Source organism: Acipenser ruthenus, chromosome 9, assembly GCF_902713425.1.
Source record: "Acipenser ruthenus chromosome 9, fAciRut3.2 maternal haplotype, whole genome shotgun sequence".
Lineage (NCBI taxonomy): Eukaryota > Metazoa > Chordata > Actinopteri > Acipenseriformes > Acipenseridae > Acipenser > Acipenser ruthenus.
The window spans coordinates 6,950,914-6,970,671 of NC_081197.1; the positions used below are offsets into that span (position 1 = coordinate 6,950,914).

The following is a 19,758-nucleotide window of genomic DNA, read 5'->3' on the forward strand; positions in this document are numbered from 1 at the left end:
GGTTTTCACCAGCCTGGGGAGAAGTAAAAAGCATATGGACTGTACGAAACATGGCAGGTAGCAACTGAGACCACTGCAGAAGCTGTGGCGTGTGCTATGAACTATAGCAACAGTTAAAACAAGAGCTTCTGTGTATAATATTATTATTATTTCATACTATTTGTAAAGTTGTCGCGTTTCCTATACAAAAATTATTTATTTCTTAGCAGACGCCCTTATCCAGGGCGATTTACAGTCCTAAACAAAAATACATTTCAAGAATCACAGTACAAGTAATAATACAATTAAGAGCAAGATCAATACAATGACTTTGGTTCTAGCAAGTACAAGTATGACAAAATACGATTCAATAACGGAGCAGATAACAGTGTCAGTTATACATCAGGATATAATTAAATACAAAATACTACAGATTAAATAACACTTGACAGATTACAGTACTCTAAAGTACAGGATTAAATGCAGTAAAATAGGGGGCAGATAAGAGCATGTAAAGGGCATTTAAGGAAGAGTGTCCATAGAGGGTAAAAAGAGGAGTTCTACAGGTGCTGTCTGAAGAGGTGAGTCTTGAGGAGGCGCCGGAAGGTGGTCAGGGACTGGGCAGTCCTGACATCTGTAGGGAGGTGCCCCAGTAAAGGACAAATTACACGTCATCAGGCCAGGGCCAAAGCTCACAGAATAACTATAAAAAATGGAATTTCAAATGGTAATTTACAATATAGAAGCAGTGAAGAAGTATGTGTTCGAAAATATTAATATTTAAGACAAATGTGTTTTCAGTGATAATTAAAATTAATAATAATAATAATAATAATAATAATAATAATACCGATGAGTGTGTTTAAAGCCACTTTTACTGTCATGATAGTTTATTAATGATTAAGTAGATTAAATATAATTAAGGCAAATATGTTATCCACATTTAAACATATTTTATTTGTGCATAACATACAAATAACACAACTGTATTAAGTCCCTTACGACATGATATCTGGAAAACAAATTGAGAGAGATGAAAGGAGGGGTAAACTGGGCGTATGAATGACGGCTCTGCTTAGTTCTACGCAGGCGGCACATCCACAGAAAGAGATCCAGAACGCAGCCACTGTTTAACGGGGTGGAGTTGACCAAGCAATCTATGCATAGCAGCGGCCAATTAAAATCAACTGGAAGGCATTTGAACGATTATTTACGAAAAAAAACATGTGTCACAATGCGCACTGATACAAACTGACCAATCGGAGGGCGCTGACGTCACTATGCATATAAATACTTTTGTATGACGCATAGGGCTGGCTGAATCCCGGCGGCCATTTTGTTGTAAAATTGGAAAGCGTTTAGAGGAAGAAAAGAAAGAAGGGCCTGCTGAGCTTGTGAGGTGGACGAAAAAGTCAAATAATGTTTAAATGGACTGATTTGTTGATCTAACTTCCTGCTTTATAAGTAAAATTTGAAAGTTGTCGGAGCAAAATACTACGAAGGATGTCGGACGACGCGGCGAGAGAAGATGCGTGTCAAGAGTACCAATCGTCTCTGGAAGACTTGACTTTCAACAGCAAACCACACATCAATATGCTGACCATTCTGGCGGAGGAGAACCTGAATTTCGCCAAGGATATCGTCGCAATTATTGAAGCACAAATCGCCAAGGTTTTTATGAAAATAGAATTTTATTTTAATTTATTTTAGTTTCTGAGTTTTGCTAGATTAAGGGTAGCCTCGCTAGTCAGAACATGGCGACCTCATTGTACCGTTCGCCCTTCCTAGATGTAGCACGTCGTTATGTTATTTTATTTAAGTAATTTTAGCTAAGATTGTCGAAAGTAAAAATGTAGACGCATTTTGTTTTCATTTTTAATCTTACTACGTATGTTGAAATTTATCGAATAAATCAAGAAATCTAGTGTAAATTACGAAAAGCATAACTTGTGTCGCAGTTATTGTTTTTCAGGAATTCGTTCTTTTGATTTGGGTGTGGTTTAGTTTTATTTTAACTGACGGGGGTCTAGATTTTAAACAATTATTTTATATCCGTAAAAGCAAACATGGCGACCATAAGGCAGTAGATTTGGTCGGTCATTTTATAAATAAGCTGACATCATTCTTCTCAGCACGTGGTTCAGTTCAATTACGATCTAGTTATTATTTGGCGTCTTAGCTTTTGTTTTCCTAGTTAAATTTAAACTGCCTGCGTTTTCAACCAGGTTCTATTTTACTTTAGGGAAAAACTAAGCTGACTCGCAAACCTATACACGCACTTGGTAAATACTAGCTTTGACGAAGACCTGGTTGAAAACGTGTGTTTTTTTTCATCCAGTAAAATCCATATTGCCTGAACTAGCTAATATTCAGTTTAGTTGAATGGTGATTACCAAAGTCAAAATAGTGTATTTTAGTGGGTGAAGAGCAAGGTATATTTAACGTGTTAAGTTTATTGTCGAGTGATGATTACTCGCTTTTAAAAAAAATAATTTGACATGTGAATGAATGGTATTCTGAATGTGCCAATAAAAAATATGAAATGTGGTTTTGTCTTTTTTTTATTTCCCTGTGCAATTTAAAGGCAGAGAAACACAAATCACCTTCAGAGACTTGCTGTAATTGTTGTGTTGGAATAGTGTTCGTGTTTTAAGGTGTAACCAATAATTGGGAGACTTAGTCTTTCATTTTCAATGCCAAGATGGCGGAAGTCTGAGCACCTTCTCTTATGGTATTATGCATTATCCCTCAACTGTCTTACTGTGTATTACAGTTAGCTAGTTATATTTGTTGATTGTCCAGTGTGAGTGGCGCACAAATCTGTTAAACCTGAAAAAAAAATTGTGATGCAAGCTTCCTGTTGACAGTGCATCTTTTGTAATTTCGTGTGGTTAATCAATTTTTATTTATTCAGTTTACAAATGTATGTAGAAAAGACGTGACCTACAAATTAAATAACTGGTCACTTTTACCTTCACCATAACCCTTTTCCAGCAGTTGGTCAAGCCTTGTCAAATTTATTCTACTTTCCATACTGTTAGAGTATTCAGTGAATGCAATATTGGGATTTATTTGTAGGATATAATATTAATCGGTATGCTTTAAGCTTAACAAATGTGTGCTTTTCGTTCACAAACAAAGTTGACTCTTGTAGAATATGGGAACTGTTTGTTTATTTGCACAGGTAGCTTCCCATACTTGACATTCTTGTGCAAAGAATCTTTTATTGTGTCCCTCAGGAATAGTATTGTGGAAAGTCCTTTTTTTCTATTTACTTAAACACTATGTTTTGTAAGTTGTTCTCCAGTTTCTGTTTTTTGGAGTACAACTTTTTGTTACTTCTGAAACACACAGATGAAAGTACACATACCTAAAATGTATAGGAAATATATTCTTGGAATAGTTGTGCATTTCATGGTCTTTTAAATTTATGAAGTACTTTAATAATAGGTAGATGTAGTTTGTTTGACACAATCACAACTTTCAATATAGAGTACTGCAGGAAATCTTTTTGCCACATACTAAATTCACTAAAGTCTAATTGTTGGATCATACTCTTCCTGATTTTATATATATATATAATATAATATAATTTTAGTTGGAATACAACCATTTCCTCTTCCCACAGTATTTATTTCCTACCATTCACATTCTCCAAGACAGAGTTTCAGTAACTTTTATGGGGGGGGGGATGGGACTAGTCCACTAAAATTGATTTTAAACCCTCCTGGGGTGTTTTTTATATAGGCCCAATGCCACTTTGTTGACCTAAAGTGACAGTAGTACATATGTTGGTTTTAATACTACCCCACCTTTTTACACCAAACAATATATTTGAACATTATTTAAAAATATATTTTGCTGGGTATCTTGCTTTCTAATCTCAAAATCCTAACCACCTAACACATCTAATATGTTGATAGCACAAGTATATTGGTTCATGGTGTCTGTATATGCATTTTTTTTTTTTTACCACCATCTTGTGTGCGTTAGGGGTTTATCTGACGAGTGTGCTTTAACAAGTTTATACTTCAAGAATGTGAAACTTTTTTTTTTTTTTTTAAACTTAATTAAAACAGCACAGCTTTACAAATCATACCAAAAATCAGTTTGGTATCAGTTGTCTCTTAAACTTTAAAATGTCTACGTGGGTTCAAACTGAAGAAAGAAAAAAAAAAATCCAGAATGGGCTCTTGAAGTTTTATTTTAAAGCTCTCCAGAAAGTTGCAGAACCTATTCTCATCTGGCCCAGAATGGCTGGCTGTTCAAGACACCAGGATTAAGGAAAATACATTCCTTGCCAATGCCACTGGATTTTGATGCCAGTTGTGGAGTGACATCACAGGACAATGGAGAAGGGGGAGCCCCCCTTTTTTTTTTTTTTTATTCATGTTTTTCGTTTAACTTCCTGTCCCATAACTGGAGACTTTTTTTTTTTATATATAGCAGCTTACAAAATGTAAGCATAATTGATGAGGGGTTGTATACTGAAATAGTGTCTTGCAGAGCAAAACCGTGGTGTATAATCAAATGGAAATATTAAGAACACCACTGATTAATTTCTATAAAGGTAATGTGCTCAATCTTCAGTGACTTAACTCTTGCCATAGGTTGAATTTTGCAAAGAGAATTGCTGTAGATTAGGTGACCAAGGTAAAAATTACTAATCACAATTCGGTTTTCCAATGTGGGTTTATGCCAGGCTTGGTATTCTTGTCCTGCCACAGTGTGTATAAAAAAACAATAGCATTTTAACATTTAGTTTAGGTTCCTACACTGATAAACAGAATTGTGTTACCTATGTGCTGTTTCTTTCAGCATTTACAGTTTGAAATTGGATTAAAAAAGTGAGGTATTCTCACTGTGTTCAGTATAAATGTTGTTTCCATGCTTTACTAAACCTTTGAGTTTTCTATTGCTTTAGGCACCTGCCACAGAGAAGCTTCCAGTTTTATACTTAGTGGACTCCATTGTGAAGAATGTTGGGAGAGACTATCTTGAGGCGTTCACAAAAAACCTAGTTACTACGTTTATTTGCGTTTTTGAGAAGGTATATGCATTTTAAGACTAATGTGACTAATGTGACTTGAAATGTTTGATGGTGCTTTTGTAGATACAAGTATTACGGAACAAAACACCTGTTGCCAAATTGCATAAAATCCCATGTTAAAATGTTTATATTGCTAATGTGCCCTTTTTACTACAGAAAGACTTGCTACATTTAATGTGCATGTAAATATTTACATTTTGAAGAATGTTACATCGTTCTGGTTAAATATTTAGCAATGTGTACACCCACTAATTCTAGTAAAATATAAGACTTGTAAATTCTTCTAGTTTTTCACTTTTTGTATTGGATTCATGATTTGTCATCTAATTTACAAATGTGGCTTTGTCTGTGGTAATAAAGATGTTTAAGTTCAATATAAACATTTGTACATTGGCATTAGATTTGTTTTATTCACAATCTTTCTAGAATGTTTCTGTTTTTGGTTCTTAGAAAATGATCATGTTTATCATTAAATGTTTCTATTAAAGAAGTTTTTGAGAGTTATTTAAACTCTTGAATGTTTTTGCTGTTTTTCAAACTTGTAACGGTTCTGCTTTTTTCTTGGTCCGTGACATTATGATGGATTTTATTTCAGTACATTAAATTTCCTGCAGTGTTATACGCTCATAATATTTACATCTTATACTTAATGCCTACATTGACTAATTTTACTTGTCAAGAATAGCTTTGAGTTGTGTATCGCAGTAAATACAGTTTACAAACACATGTTCCCTTGAAGTGTATGTTAACTATACCGAAACATGATGAAGCTGGTGTAGTGCATGGATCACATCTCAAGACTTTTTTTTTTTTTATGGTATGTATTTGCACAACTAAAAAAAAAAAAATATTGAAAGCTGTGGGCCATTGCAGGCCTTAATTACTGTGGATATTATACTGGGTTAAATGCATTTACATCTGGTTTCATAGACTCTGATTAACCCCAATCCAAGGACTACCTAAAGTAGCCTATGAAACAAGAAGTTAATGTTATAGAATAGTATTAAAGCTGAAGTCTAAATAAACTTTTCTTTGGTTTTTATGTAACTTATAATATATGTGTAAATGTTTGTCACCATTTTTTGCTGAAAAACTGCACACCAAGATGTAGTATTTTTTTCATTGTAGGTGGAGGAGAACACTAGAAAAAGTTTATTCAAATTGCGCTCCACTTGGGATGATATTTTCTCTTTGAAGAAACTTTATGCATTAGATGTCAGAGTGAACACCATAGATCCTGCTTGGCCCATCAAACCTTTACCCCCAAATGTGAATACGTCAAGTATTCATGTGAATCCAAAATTTTTAAACAAACCGGTAAGTAAAGAAATACTAGTTTTCATATGCAGCAACTACATACTTATTTTAAAATACTAATAGAGTAATTGTTTAATTAATTTTACTACTGTTATAAGTGTGACTTGCAAGATGAAGTATTCTTGAAGTTTCATCATTAAAAACAAATGGAAATACTAAACATTTTATGAACTCTTTGGCTCTGCAGATAATATACTTGAAAAAAAATTATGTGTTTGCGAAACTGCAAAATATTACCCAATTTTACTTAGGTATCACTTTTTTTTCTTACATAGACAGAGGAAATAGCCACCCCAAGAACAAGTGCACCACAAATTCCAGCAACAACAGTTGCATCTGAATCTCCGAAGGATGCGTCTCAGGAGCAAATAATAAGGCAACAGCTGCTAGCAAAGCAAAAGCAGTTGATTGAGCTTCAGCAGAAGAAATTAGAACTAGAGCTTGAACAAACTAAGGCTCAACTGGTGAGTGAAAATAAATACTCTTGTTTATTCTGTGTGTGTGTATACTACGGCAAATAACTAACTATATACACATCTTGTAAAAAAACAAAAAATAAATAAAAATTCCCAGATATATAACTATTTTCATGTCTTTGAAGAAATATTCCTGGTAACAAATTACTAGTAATTCCAGAGCCAAAAGAGTGAACCTAAATTAAAATCTATTAAAACTGGTATTTTTCTTCAATTGTTGTGGTACTTGGCTTGGAAGTTCTTTACCTAGTTGCTGAGAGAAATGTGGACATATTGGAACTTTTACTCCTGCTATTTTTAAATTTTATTTCTAATAACACATTTGGTGCTAGGTGTTAAATATATTCACTGTGCAGATTCCAGATCAGTTTGCAGTCCACACAGTTTAACAGCTCTTAAAAGAAACATTAAGAATTCCAGGCTTGCGCTGCAACTACAGTTTTTTTGTTCATTAAAGTGTACAAAATAAAGTTTGGTTAGGATTTCTGGGTTTAGGATTAATTGCACAATTGAAAAAAGTATTTTGATAGGTATTGATGGTTTTGCTTATTTGTGAAATATGAATCACACTTCTGTTCAGCTCAATTTGTTTGTTTCTTGTAATTAAGGCTGCTACTCAGTATGGATCTACCACCAAGTCCCACGTTATTGCTACAAGCCCAGCTACAACTGTATGCAAATCAACACCACAGGCAACAGTGCAACCTGAAAATACATGGCCTGTTCGACAGCACCAAGATGCAAAAATATATACAAGAGATCCTCGGCTAAATAGATCAGGTCAACAGCTGGGACAGGTGAAGGATTCGGTAGTGAAAAAGGAAAGTCACAGTCAGGGGACTACGTTGCATCAGCCTGACAAGACAAATGTGATGACTGAAAAAACAAGCAAACAGGAAAAATCTAAGTCAGTAAAAAAAGACACTGCTGTTTCAGAAGAAAAGTCTAAGTCACCATCCCCATTAATGAAAGCTTTTCAAAGCAAGGGTAAAACGGTTGACTTGGAAAATGTGAAGTTACCGGAAATAAATAAGAGAGACCCAAGGTTAAGGAAACATCTTCATGAAAAGGCTACTGATAAAGAAGAGGAAGTTAAAGAGAAGAAAAGGTGTTTAGACAAAGAGAGAGACGATCCTAAAAGCTCTGAACACAGATCTGCAAACACTAGAAATAAACTTAACGGGATTGCAACAAAACATGAAAGGAATGAAAATGCAGAAAAACAAGATTTAAAATTGAGTAGTAGATCCAATGTAAAGAAAAGGTCCCGATCACCACCAGTATTGCATTCCCCAAAGAGAAAAGAAAGGCGTTCACCCAAAAGAACAAGAAGAAGCATTTCATCCTCCCCTCCCCCTAAAATTGGAAAAGCCAGGCAAACTGGGGTTAAACATTCTCATGTGGAGGATTTCGGGCAGCATACAAATGTTAGGGAAGAAAGGAATCCTGTTAAAAAGAATATTGTACAAGATCCCAGAAGACCAAAAAGAGCACAAGAGGAAAGGGCTCTAGAATCCAGGGATCTGCATCCTGCAAAGTTGCATCCAGAGCCAAAAGGGAATACAAAGCGATGGAAGAGTGGATGGGTGGAAAATAAAAAGTAAGATTGTTTTGTTATACAGTCTGTATGAGAGCGAGAAATAAGTAATTTTAATTTAACTCACTATTTTTAAAAATTGAGGGCATTAGATTTTTTTTTAATTTTTATATAAAGATAGATTCTATCTGAATGTACTGTGGTCGTCTACTGTGTGGTAGTGCCCTGGAACAAAGTTTCCTGGTTGGTGAATTCTAAGATTTCTAATTTGTATTGTATTTGTAACGGGTGCTCAAAATGGTATCTTTACAATGCATAAAGGTCTTATTTTGCTATTCATTCACTTAATCAGATTAAGTGGTTGACCCCACTTACTAATCATATGCTATCTTTGTTACGGTATTCCAAAACCGATGCGAATTGAGGTCAGGGAAACAAGCAGTAAGAATAAACTTTTTTTTTTTCTTTAAATTCAGCTTGAAACAGACGGAAGATCATTTGGCACATGGAAAACCAGGTCCGCTGAGACATAGAGGAAGCTCATGGCCTAATAACCAAAGGATTCCTGCCCTTCATATGCCAAAGCAGCACCGGTTAAGTGTAGATGCCAATCTGCAAATTCCAGAAGAACTGAACTCTGCTAGCAAAAGAGACCTTCTCAAAAAGGTATTGCTACTGCTTTTTGAACATCTTCTGGTTTCTTCAATGCTTGTCTATGAAGAGTTGCAAAATATTCACCTGCATGATGGAAGTAATTCATATGTGGCAAATTTGTAGATTGTGCAGTATTTAATCTGTCACTTCAACAGAATGTAGGGGAAACGGCTAGAATATTACAAATACAAAATTATCAAATGGTATTCTAATCCGGTAAACATCTAAACAAAGAAGTTTACATTTGTGTAACTGCAAATACATTTTTCTGTTTGATTTTTCCTTTTCTGTTGACAATTGTTTTTTTACTGTGACCAGATAAGTAGCTGTCCTCGTTTTAAAAATCCCTTTTGAATTCTCATGCAGTAATTTAAAACCATGACATTTGTTATTAGTATTGCTAAAGAGTTAATATTTCATCTCCTAACAAAACAGCTGTTGGATTCTTACCAACTAGTGGAAACATTATGTTCTTTAGGGATTACTCTGTGAATGAGGTGGAAATTATTAATATATTTGTTATTAACATAATTTCTCTTTTTAGGCCAACAAAAGACTTTCTGATGGAGAAATTAGCCAGGAAGAGTTCCTTGTCGTTGCTCACCAAATCAAGCAACTGTTTCAATATCAAGAGGAAAAACAGAGATCAATATCTTGGGACAACACAACGGAAGAGATGCATTTTGTAGTGAAAAAGAAGCCACTGTTGTCTACACCACCTTTGCAACAGGGGGATATGTCAGATGCTGAAATAACTTATTTTGAGCATAAAGCCAAGTTGAGGAGAACACAGGTCCAGCATCTTCAGGATAATGAATTATGGGACGCAACAGAGAGTCAGGATGACAATTACTCAAGTGATGAATTGCATTATGTAAAAGAAAGTGAACCAGGCAAAGGACAATTTGGAGCAAGGACTGGTGATCAGTTTAACAAAAGGGAACTGTTAAATGAAGGACCAAGACGACGTTCTCCTGTAATGGCCAGTAGACCTCCAGTAGATAACAAAACATTGTCACAAGACAATAAAAAGCTTGACAAGCATCCTCATTTAGGAACAAAGAATTCTGAAGTTTTTATTAAAGGGGCATCTAATAAACGGGGAGAAGTTCACAGGCAAAAAGGAAGACCTGGGTATGAATTCAAGAAAAGAGACAGTGATCCTCGGGGTAGTTCTGCTGAAAGGCAAAAGTTCAAAACCGAAGGCAAGTATTTATTTTCTTTTTTTTAATTGCAGTGTTGAGTATTTAGATTACTCTGTATCCTAATACTGTGTTTTACTGAATCTTAATTGTTTTATAGGTGGCAGAGAAGAACATATTTTACCGTATAGTGAAAGGTTTCCCCATAAGAGATCAGCCCATGAACCTCGTGAAAAATCAAAATATGCAGAAGCCCCTGGATCAAGATTGGGAGGCCCTGCAGGAAATAGAAGATTTGGGGGATCTGGTGAAGGATCAAAGTATGATGGGCCTGCAAGACAGTCCAGTTCAAGGACTGATGAACCAAACACAAAACATGAAGGCTCTTCTAGCCAGCCTTGTCTACCCTTTGATGGATCAACAGATCATCCTGAAGGACCTGGGCAGTCATCTGTTTCAGTGTTTGATGCACCACCTAGTCCAAAAATTGAAAGTCTTCAAAGCCAAAGATTTGATGGCACTACCGGTTATGATCATTCCCTTCCAGTGTCTGAGGGTGATGGTCCTAGAAGCCAGCATGTTTCTTCCAGGCTTGATGTCACTCCTCCAAGTCAAGGCAGAGTTGGCGCACAAGGTCCAATAAGATGTGACCCCATAGGACAGACACCCCCACCAATGACAGAAGCACTCCCAGGACAGCAGGCTCCACCAAGATATGATGGACAGCCAGCTCCGCAGAGATACGATGGACCACCAGTTCAACAACCATTGCTGAGATTTGATGAAGCACCAGGACAACGTGGTCAGCCGAGATTTGATGGGCCACATAGACGTCAAGGACCAGATAGATTTGATGGTTCGCCCGGGCCTCTAGTTCATCCGGGATTTAATGGACCACCACAGGGGCAATCGGGTCCAGGCAGATTTGATGGGCCTCCAGTACAACAAACTCAAATTAGATTTGATGGGCCACCAGGGCAGCAAGGTCCAGGGAGGTTTGATCCACAGGGACAGCAAGGTCCAGGGAGATTCGATGGGCAGCAGGGTCCTGTAAGATTTGATGGACCAACAGTGCAGCAAGGTCCTGGAAGATTTAATGGGCCAATGGGTCCTCAAGGACCAATGAGATTTGATGGCCCACCAGGTCAGCAAGGTCCTGGAAGATTTGACGGACCAATGGGTCAGCAAGGTTCAGGGAGGTTTGATGGGCCGATGGGTCCGCAAGGTCCAAGGAGATTTGATGGACCCCCAGGACAAGGTCCAATGAGGTTTGATGGGCCAGTGGGTCAGCAAGGTTCAGTGAGATTTGATGGGCCTTCAGGGCAGCCAGGTTCAATGAGGTTTGATGGCCCTCCCATGCAGCAGGGAATGCCAAGATTTGAATGTCCAACTAGCCAACCAGGTCCTATAAGGTTCTGTGGGCCTCCAGGCCATCAAGGTCCACTAAGACCACCAGGCCCACAAGGTCTTCAAAGATTCGATGGACCCCAGGGACAGGGTCCACCAAGGGTTGATGAACATTCAACGCTCTGTTTTGATAATCAACAACCACCTTCAAGCTTCAATATGCCTAATCTGAGATTCAGTGAACCTTCTCATGCATACAGTGGAGCACCTCAACCGTTTCAAGGGCAACAAAACATGTCTCAAGTGTCCAATTTTAATGGGCCACCAGGGGCTGGAGGATCCAATTTTTCTAATCCTTTTTGCAGACCAGTTGCTCCATTCTTTAATCCAGGTCCTCCCATGCCCTCAATTGGAAACATGAATACAGTTACAGCCTCTGTGCCAATGGGGAATATTATTCCACAGCAGCCTGTAAGTATTTGCTTTGCGTGGTATTAATTCAATATATTTCATTTAAACTTTCCTGTTCAATTTTTTTTACTTGTGGTTATCTAATTTTAAACCTGAGCTGTTAAAAATAGCCTCTATATGTTTAAAAGGTAAAAGCTGAATGTGTCATTTTAATGCTTTAACAGCCCTGATGCTCCTCATAAGGGGGGAAAAATGCATGTCACTTTTGGGTCCTGTTAGATGCTAGTTGTGCTGAGCATGAGGTAAAGATAAATACTCAGCAAGAACTGACAGAAGAGGTTATGTGTTTGTGATGTGAACAAAGTAGTGCACTGGTGCAAGATGTACATATTCATATATAACGAGTGCATACACAAACAAGTATGTGTGTGGTCTGGCACCACCAGGCTTGTAAAACAAACAAAAAAAAATGGCAGTATGAAGGACTATACTATTTTTTTTTTTAAAGAATAACTTTACCAGTTTGTTAAATAATTATTTGCTTATTTATTGCCCAGGCAGTCTGTATGAATAGCTGATATACCTATAATTTTGATTTGCCTAAATTGTGATCAAATATACTTTGTCTGTAAACTATTTAAATATAGTTATATGCCAAATAATTAAACAACTTTTGTTTTCTAGCATGCTCCATTTGGTCAAGGACAGCCATTTATGGCATCTCTGAACCCTGTGCCTTTCGGTCAACCAGGTGTGTAATTGTATTTTGATGCTTTCTCTTAAATAAATCCTGTCAAATTATACCTTAATGTAGGTGTATCAAATTTACAAATTGGTCTATGCATTTTAAATATTTTAATATTCGTCCGGCCCTCTGTTAACAGCTCCTGAGAGTCATTTTGGACAAGTGGATGTCAATGACCTGTTATCAAAACTGCTTTCTACTGGAATAATAAAACCCACACAGACTGAAACACCTCCAAATGGTAAGGTCACTTTTCTATATTAAAACATTTAAGAAAGGTTATATGCTTGAGTCATTCCATGTCAAATCAACCAAATTTGACTGCCTCAGGTTTACCCAAAGCTTTCCCAAAATGTTGAACTTCCATAACTGCAAAACAGTTTTACCTCACTTCAATTTATGGATTTGCAAGTTTAAAGTGGTTGCTTCCCCAAGTTACTTCAATTTTGGTTAGTTTTTAGATCTGGCTTTGAAAAGGACGCAATTCCACTCAGTACTTTCATTGGTTTACCACTGTGATATGACTTGACCTGGAATGCTCTTTCAGCACTTTGAATCTCAAATTATTTTAGAAACAAACTTCATTAGTATGCTTAATCTCATTTAGCTATGTTATTTGCAACAATGAGACTTTTTGACACTAGACAATCAAATGCAGCAACCCCCTCACTTGGTGTAGGAAGCTTCTTCCCCACAGTTAGTTGCATGGTCTGTGTTTTGAAACTTGGCTAAAAAAACATGAATGATCAAAACTTTGATGTTGATAAATGAGTCATGGAAACGTATAGGCCTACATTTGAAAAAAATATAGTGCTGTATATGAAATGATCATGTTTATAAAGTAACACGCTATCCACAGCTTAATGTGAGTTAACAATTTATGAAAATGAAGTCCGTATTTACTGCTTATTACCAAAGTTGATAAATGCTACATAAATCCTGACGACTTTCTTTTTTTTTTTTTTTTTTTTAGACTCTAATGTACCTTCTCAGACACAGTCTGTGGTTGAGGAAGAGGATGATGAGGAACAAGATGAAGATCAAAATATCCCAGACCTCACCGGCTTTGTAATTGAAGACATGAAACAGTATGCACTAATAATCTTCTATTCAAAAAATCACTAAAATACATACAAGTGTCGTATTAAGTGTTTTGTTTGACATTCAGGCTAAAGTTTACTTTAAATCATCCTACTGTGGGGGTGGGGGTGGGGGTGGGGGGTTTTGGCTTGATGTGGGCTATGGGAAGCTCTTAAGTCAAGCAAATCCAGCACCATACAGACATGTACTGGTGTTTATGCAGTACTGTAGACTAGATAACTTCTAAAGTAGGTATTTTTTTTGTCTTTATTAAACAGGCGATATGACAGTGTTATTAATAGACTGTACACTGGAATTCAGTGTTATTCGTGTGGGATGCGGTTCACAACTTCACAAACCGACATATATGCAGACCACTTGGACTGGCATTATCGACAGAACCGATCAGAAAAAGATATCAGCAAGAAAGTTACACACAGAAGATGGTACTACAGCTTGACAGTGAGTATAAAATTGACATACAGGGATAAGTCATTTAAGAGTTAATGTTGGACAACTTTAGTCGTTCAGCCATCATGTCACTTGTGGATTAGCCGCTGGTGAAGTTACACGTGTTTCTGAAAGATTTTTTTTTTTTTACAAATATTACAAAACATGTATTTTTTAAATTCAGGATAAACAGATAAAATAATTAGTTTAGCCTGTGATGTTTCGTAGTCACGTTTTTTGCTCTTGTTTGTCACTTTTGTGGTGTCTTCTGTATTCTGTTTGTTGATGTGCATGTTTAACATTTATTGGGATTTTCTGTTTTATGGTGACAACTAAATATATATATATATGTACATTTGATCTATAGGACTGGATAGAATTTGAGGAAATAGCTGAGCTGGAAGAGCGTGCAAAGAGTCAGTTCTTTGAGAAAGTTCACGAGGAAGTTGTACAGAAAACCCAGGAAGCTGCTAAAGAAAAGGAATTCCAAAGTGTAAAGGCAGCAGCAGATGTTGTCGATGAGGTAGGTTCAAAGGAACAGCTTCTATATTTAACCGTAACTGCATTCTGTGATTCTCTTGGTCAAAAAAAAACTTTCGTACCAGTTATCTTAAATTACTTCCTGAATTGTCAACCTTTCTATCTCTGAAATCGTTTGAGATACTATCCTACTTTTCATGATTTACTGTATATAAACCCTGCAAGCTGTTTATGTTGGTGACCATTACATTAACTTAATATGGCTGCTATAACAGTCATGACTTGCGTTTCTGCTGTCTAGACAGTACTCTTTGAGGTACACAGCTGTATTATTATTTTTTGTATTTCTTTACAGGTTTTTTTTTTACCACTTAAATAAATACAGCAAACGTTTACATTTAGGAACCTGTCAGACGGTTTAGATTGCTTCCAGTAAATGATTAAACACATTACATAGTTGCACTAGTTCTTTAAAAAGGTACCTGCAGCATCACAGATCAGAAATATTTCTGCTTACGATCGCTCTGTCCAGTACAAAAAGGGACGTTTTTTTTTTGATAGTTCACTGATGGTGAAAATAGAATGTCTTTAAAATACAAAGACATAAAAACAGCTTGTATTATGCTAGTGCATCAAAGCCACAAATTATATTTAAACTTTAAAAATGCTATTTGTTAAAATCTGTATTTTATAGACGTTTGAACTAAACGGTCACTTGCTCCGACAAGCCAGTAAACCCAAGGGCAGATTCTGTCTTTTCAACATGTGAATGAGAGGCAGGTTGAATAAAAGTACTTTAATGTTCAGTTCCTTTTGGTGTCGGTTTATTTTAATGTTTTCATAATATATGTTTTTATTTTATACTTTTCAGACTTGTGAAATTTGCCAGGAACAGTTTGAGATGTACTGGGAAGAAGATGAGGAAGAATGGCACCTTAGAGATGCCATTCGTGTGGATGAAAAAGTATGTATAGTTTTGATAAAATATTCGTTAACTGTTTTCAGGACCAAGCATTTCAGTTTTGGCTGTAGTTGACTCTCTTCCTATAAAAATTCACTAATCTATTTTTTTTACAATAACTTCTTGGAAATTGTGTCCTTTTTTCAGAAAACAATATTTCAGTATTTTTTATGATGTATTCTGCTTAGAGGTACATGTATAAAAACATGTTATTCAATGACCCGAGGGACCTTCACAATACTTCCTGAGTTTTGTTGAAAAATTTGATGTTTGGCAAACAAGATAATGAGTGATTGCAGTGACCATAATGCATGTTTATTCTCCAGGTCTTTATCAGCAATAATGGACACTTTTTTTTTTTTTTTTTAATCAAAATAAATATTTATAAATAAATACTTATTAATTCCATTATTTTCAGTAATAAGGAAAAAAAACGTACTTAATACATTTAATTCATGAAATAGCATCTGCTTATATCCCCTTGTTTCTTGATATTTATAAATGTTGTAAAAACATATAGTAAAACGCATGACAGAATAAATGTTCTAATATTATAAGTCAAATACATCACATTGAATACAATGTTCCCCTTTTTTATTAGCTCTAAACAAGTTCCTGTGATGTTTTGTTTTTGCTTTCGTCTCTGCTGGGTTGATGTAAACTTGTCTCCACCCTTTAGACACTAAATGCCCCTCTCAGTGACCACTTCAGTATGATCGTGTTACCTCGATACCAGTCCTTAAAGGCTTAAACTGCATACAGAGTAACTGATCAATATTTGTGTTTGTTGGTTTCTGCCAGCAATCTACAGTATTTATTTGTGCAACATTCATGTTGTGGAAGAATTGAAATCTTTCAGGGTTTCAGCATGTTTTGTAAGTATGTTGTTTAACATGCATTGCCTATTACGTCTGTAAATGCGGAGTTAAACCCATCAGTATCATGAAAAGGTTGATCCCCATGACTTGCATCCAGTGTATGTGTGATTTAAAACAAACATACAGATTCCTCAATAAATCCTCAGATTGTGAATATACATTAAATACTGTTTTTTGTAACCAGGCATCAACTTAAGTTATCTTAAGGGTCTTGTAACTGACAATACACAATGACATGAACTGAAAAAGTGTATACTGACATATATGTATTTCTTTATTTTACAGACATATCACCCCTCCTGCTACGAAGATTACAAAAATGTAAGTTTCTGTTGTGTAGAATTAATTTGGTACAGCCTCCAACATATGCTGCCTTCGTGGAGTTTTGCTTTCTTTATAGTTTAGTTTAAAACTTGTGTGTAATTTTTTGTATTTAATTGTTTTATAGACATCGTCATTTGTGGACTGCACTCCATCACCTAGTACAGCGCCGCTGGAAAATCCTTTAAATATTTCAATCAAGCAAGAACAAGAACAGTCCACGTGTTCCAGTGTTAAACAAGAAACAAGCGATGCCTCCAGCAGCTGCAAAGAAGAAACCGTTTCAGAGGAAACAAAAGTAAAAGTGGAGGCTGAAACACAAGAAGCCAGTGAAAATACTTAGAATGCTGCTATTTCCTTTTATGATCTGCTGCAAGCAAGGATGCATATTACTGTATTTTCATTATGTAAAATAATATTTTTATAAAAAGTCCTGAGGCAGGGTCCTCAGCTATACATATGTTAAATACATTTTTGTATTTGAATTTTGAATTGCCTGCACAATTCAGGTGTCTTTGCTGTGTGAAACGCTCTGAAAATGTACATTGAAGAAAAAAATCTGTATGTATGAAATTTAATTTATAAATAAAGCTATTTTTGCTATACCTTATGCGTAATGGTGGTACACACAATATACTACTAACTTGTGGAACTTTTTCTTTTTTTGGTTTTGTGTTTGTTCCTATAAGAAATGTAAGTTCTATAAGATGAGTACATTTTTATATTGATTGGTTTATTTAGGTAAAATAACGTACTTGTGCAGGAAAGTAGTAACACAATTATTTCGGCATACTGAAAAGGGTGGGCTCCCAATACGCATTTTAAAGTTTCTAATCATTTAATAGGTATATTAGGGACTCTTTACATATTTATTTGTAGCTGGTTTGGTAAAGGTAAGGTGGCATCCTAAACAGCGGTCGGTTTATTTCCTTTGTAGTGTACATAGTCATTTACCTAATGTAGAGACAGTGTTATTTGAGTAGAACGAAATGTCTCAGTATTTGTGGTTCATTTTTGCATAATTCTAAATTGGTAATTGGTTTTTCAGGTCTTGTTTGCTGAGATTTGATTTAAAAAATATATATACGCCACTCATTTTGACAATGATGAATCTTCAATAAAACTGATATTAAAATGTCTTGTCTTTTTGTGGTGTTTTAAACTAAAATAAGGTGTAATTAAAAACAAAACAAAAAAAAATCCTTTTGAAATCTTTACATTAACAGTTTAACCTGCTGTCAATGTTGCAATTAGAAAACAATAAAATCATTTATTGAACTGTCTGTCTGAGTCTCATTATTCATATTTTACCTAAGCAGAGGTTATTAAAAAAATAATTGAAGGTTCAAACAAATAAGGGATATGCATACTTGTGTATAAAGTGTTCTTTCTAAATTTTGTATTGATGTGTAAACTCTTCAAAATCAGAACAGGTGTCGAACGTGATGATAGTGGTAATACTCAGATATCTGACATTAGTCTGTTCTGGGAAATGGGGTCCCCATTGTACATATGCCTTGCATGAATGTTGAGACATTAAGGATTGTCTTCAGTGCTATGTAATACAGCAGAAATCTCTGAATATCCCTTTGTTGTTTGGAACAGTGTAAAAACAGTTGCTACATGTTTCAGTATATGGTAACTTTGGATAATCTATTAGCCCTTTTACTGCCTAGGATATCTTCCCATTCTCAACTGGGCAGCAAAAGATTGGATGTACTGTAAATCGGGCAATTCCTGTGGTAAATCCGTGAATCCTAAACCATACTGTATACCGGTATTAAACTAAGATGATCACTTTGAAATTAAGAGATTGAGAGCAAAATATGAAAGACTGAATAAAACATTTCAGATTTTAACACAGTCAAAAAATCTGGAAGGATATTAAAAAAAAAAAAACTAACAAAATTGAATGGTCAAAAATCTTAAATGAAATGGTAAGATTTGGTAAATGAAGCAGTTGTATATGTTAAAGAACTGAAAACAACAATTTTGTTGAAACATTTTATGTTTACTTTTGGTAGCTGTTTTCTGTACGTAAAAGCCATGGTCAAAGAACCGCTACGAAGGGACAATGGCAGGCCATGTTCTTAAAGAGCCAGTATCACATCCATAAAGGTTTTAAGAATACCTGTAAAACATGCTGGACTTTGCTGATCTGTTTTCTGTGTTCCCAGATAACTTGCAATAACTTTTAGTACATTGTGGCATTATAAACGACTTCTGTCTCAAAGCTTGTTGGTAATTTATACATTTTTAGCTGCAGTCCTGCATTTAGGGGTAGGAGTAGATTCACCTCCATAAAAATCTGTAGGTGCACATATTATTCTTACTCGAGAGTTCTGCAGAGCTGACAGTAGCTTCTCAGGTTGCTAGGATACGGCCTGCCTGGCTATAATAATTACAACAGACACTGACGTGAAATGTAATGGAGACTGACTGAATTATTAGGGACCAGTTGAAATAAAAATACGGACTGAAACAGGATTTTTGTGCCATGTTTGTCCTTCCCTGGCTAACCAATATATGGATGGCAGGTATCACCTTAGTCTTGAGTGCCTTAACCGCAGCTTTATTTATAAATAAAATAACATACATAACAGTTTTTCCTTCAATGTATATCCCTTACTTTTTTTCTGCACAATTTCCCTGTAATCCAATGGCACACACTCCACTAAATCAAGCTTGAGTGGTGTCATTGAAATACAATGCAGCCTTCACTCAGTGAGTGCAATTTGAGTCAGCCTTGAACACTCCAAATGCACTCATATTAATGTGAGTGAGGTCTCTGAATACAGGCCTCAGTCTTCAGCTCCGGATCTGCCTCAATGTGACCCTACAACATTGATACACTGCCCGCAGACAGCATGTCCCGGACCGGCAGATGATTGTGTATCACAAATGAGATTGCAAAACTGCTGCTTTCATTA

The 19,758-nt window shown here is 35.8% G+C and overlaps 1 protein-coding gene across 1 annotated transcript; it reads left to right on the forward strand.

Moving 5' to 3' along the window:
• Nucleotides 1-1,246: 1,246 nt before the first annotated feature.
• LOC117972948 (pre-mRNA cleavage complex 2 protein Pcf11-like) lies at nucleotides 1,247-17,433 on the forward strand. The gene is made up of 16 exons (XM_034923503.2): nucleotides 1,247-1,650; nucleotides 4,904-5,029; nucleotides 6,158-6,346; nucleotides 6,622-6,810; nucleotides 7,431-8,422; nucleotides 8,836-9,025; nucleotides 9,558-10,218; nucleotides 10,316-11,973; nucleotides 12,598-12,664; nucleotides 12,798-12,899; nucleotides 13,632-13,746; nucleotides 14,017-14,200; nucleotides 14,556-14,711; nucleotides 15,540-15,632; nucleotides 16,793-16,828; nucleotides 16,956-17,433. The coding sequence occupies exons 1-16, from the start codon at nucleotides 1,483-1,485 to the stop codon at nucleotides 17,169-17,171; spliced, it is 5,142 nt and encodes a 1,713-aa protein (XP_034779394.2). The 5' UTR covers nucleotides 1,247-1,482; the 3' UTR covers nucleotides 17,172-17,433.
• Nucleotides 17,434-19,758: the final 2,325 nt, after the last annotated feature.

What these genes read in the sequence shown, in the direction of transcription:
- LOC117972948 (XM_034923503.2), top strand. Translation starts at nt 1,483, where the DNA reads ATGTCGGACGACGCGGCGAGAGAAGATGCGTGTCAAGAGTACCAATCG. An exon ending in CAAAATTTTTAAACAAACCG is followed by an intron (nt 6,347 to 6,621) that starts GTAAGTAAAGAA and finishes TTTCTTACATAG; the next exon opens with ACAGAGGAAATAGCCACCCC. An exon ending in CCATTCGTGTGGATGAAAAA is followed by an intron (nt 15,633 to 16,792) that starts GTATGTATAGTT and finishes TTTATTTTACAG; the next exon opens with ACATATCACCCCTCCTGCTA.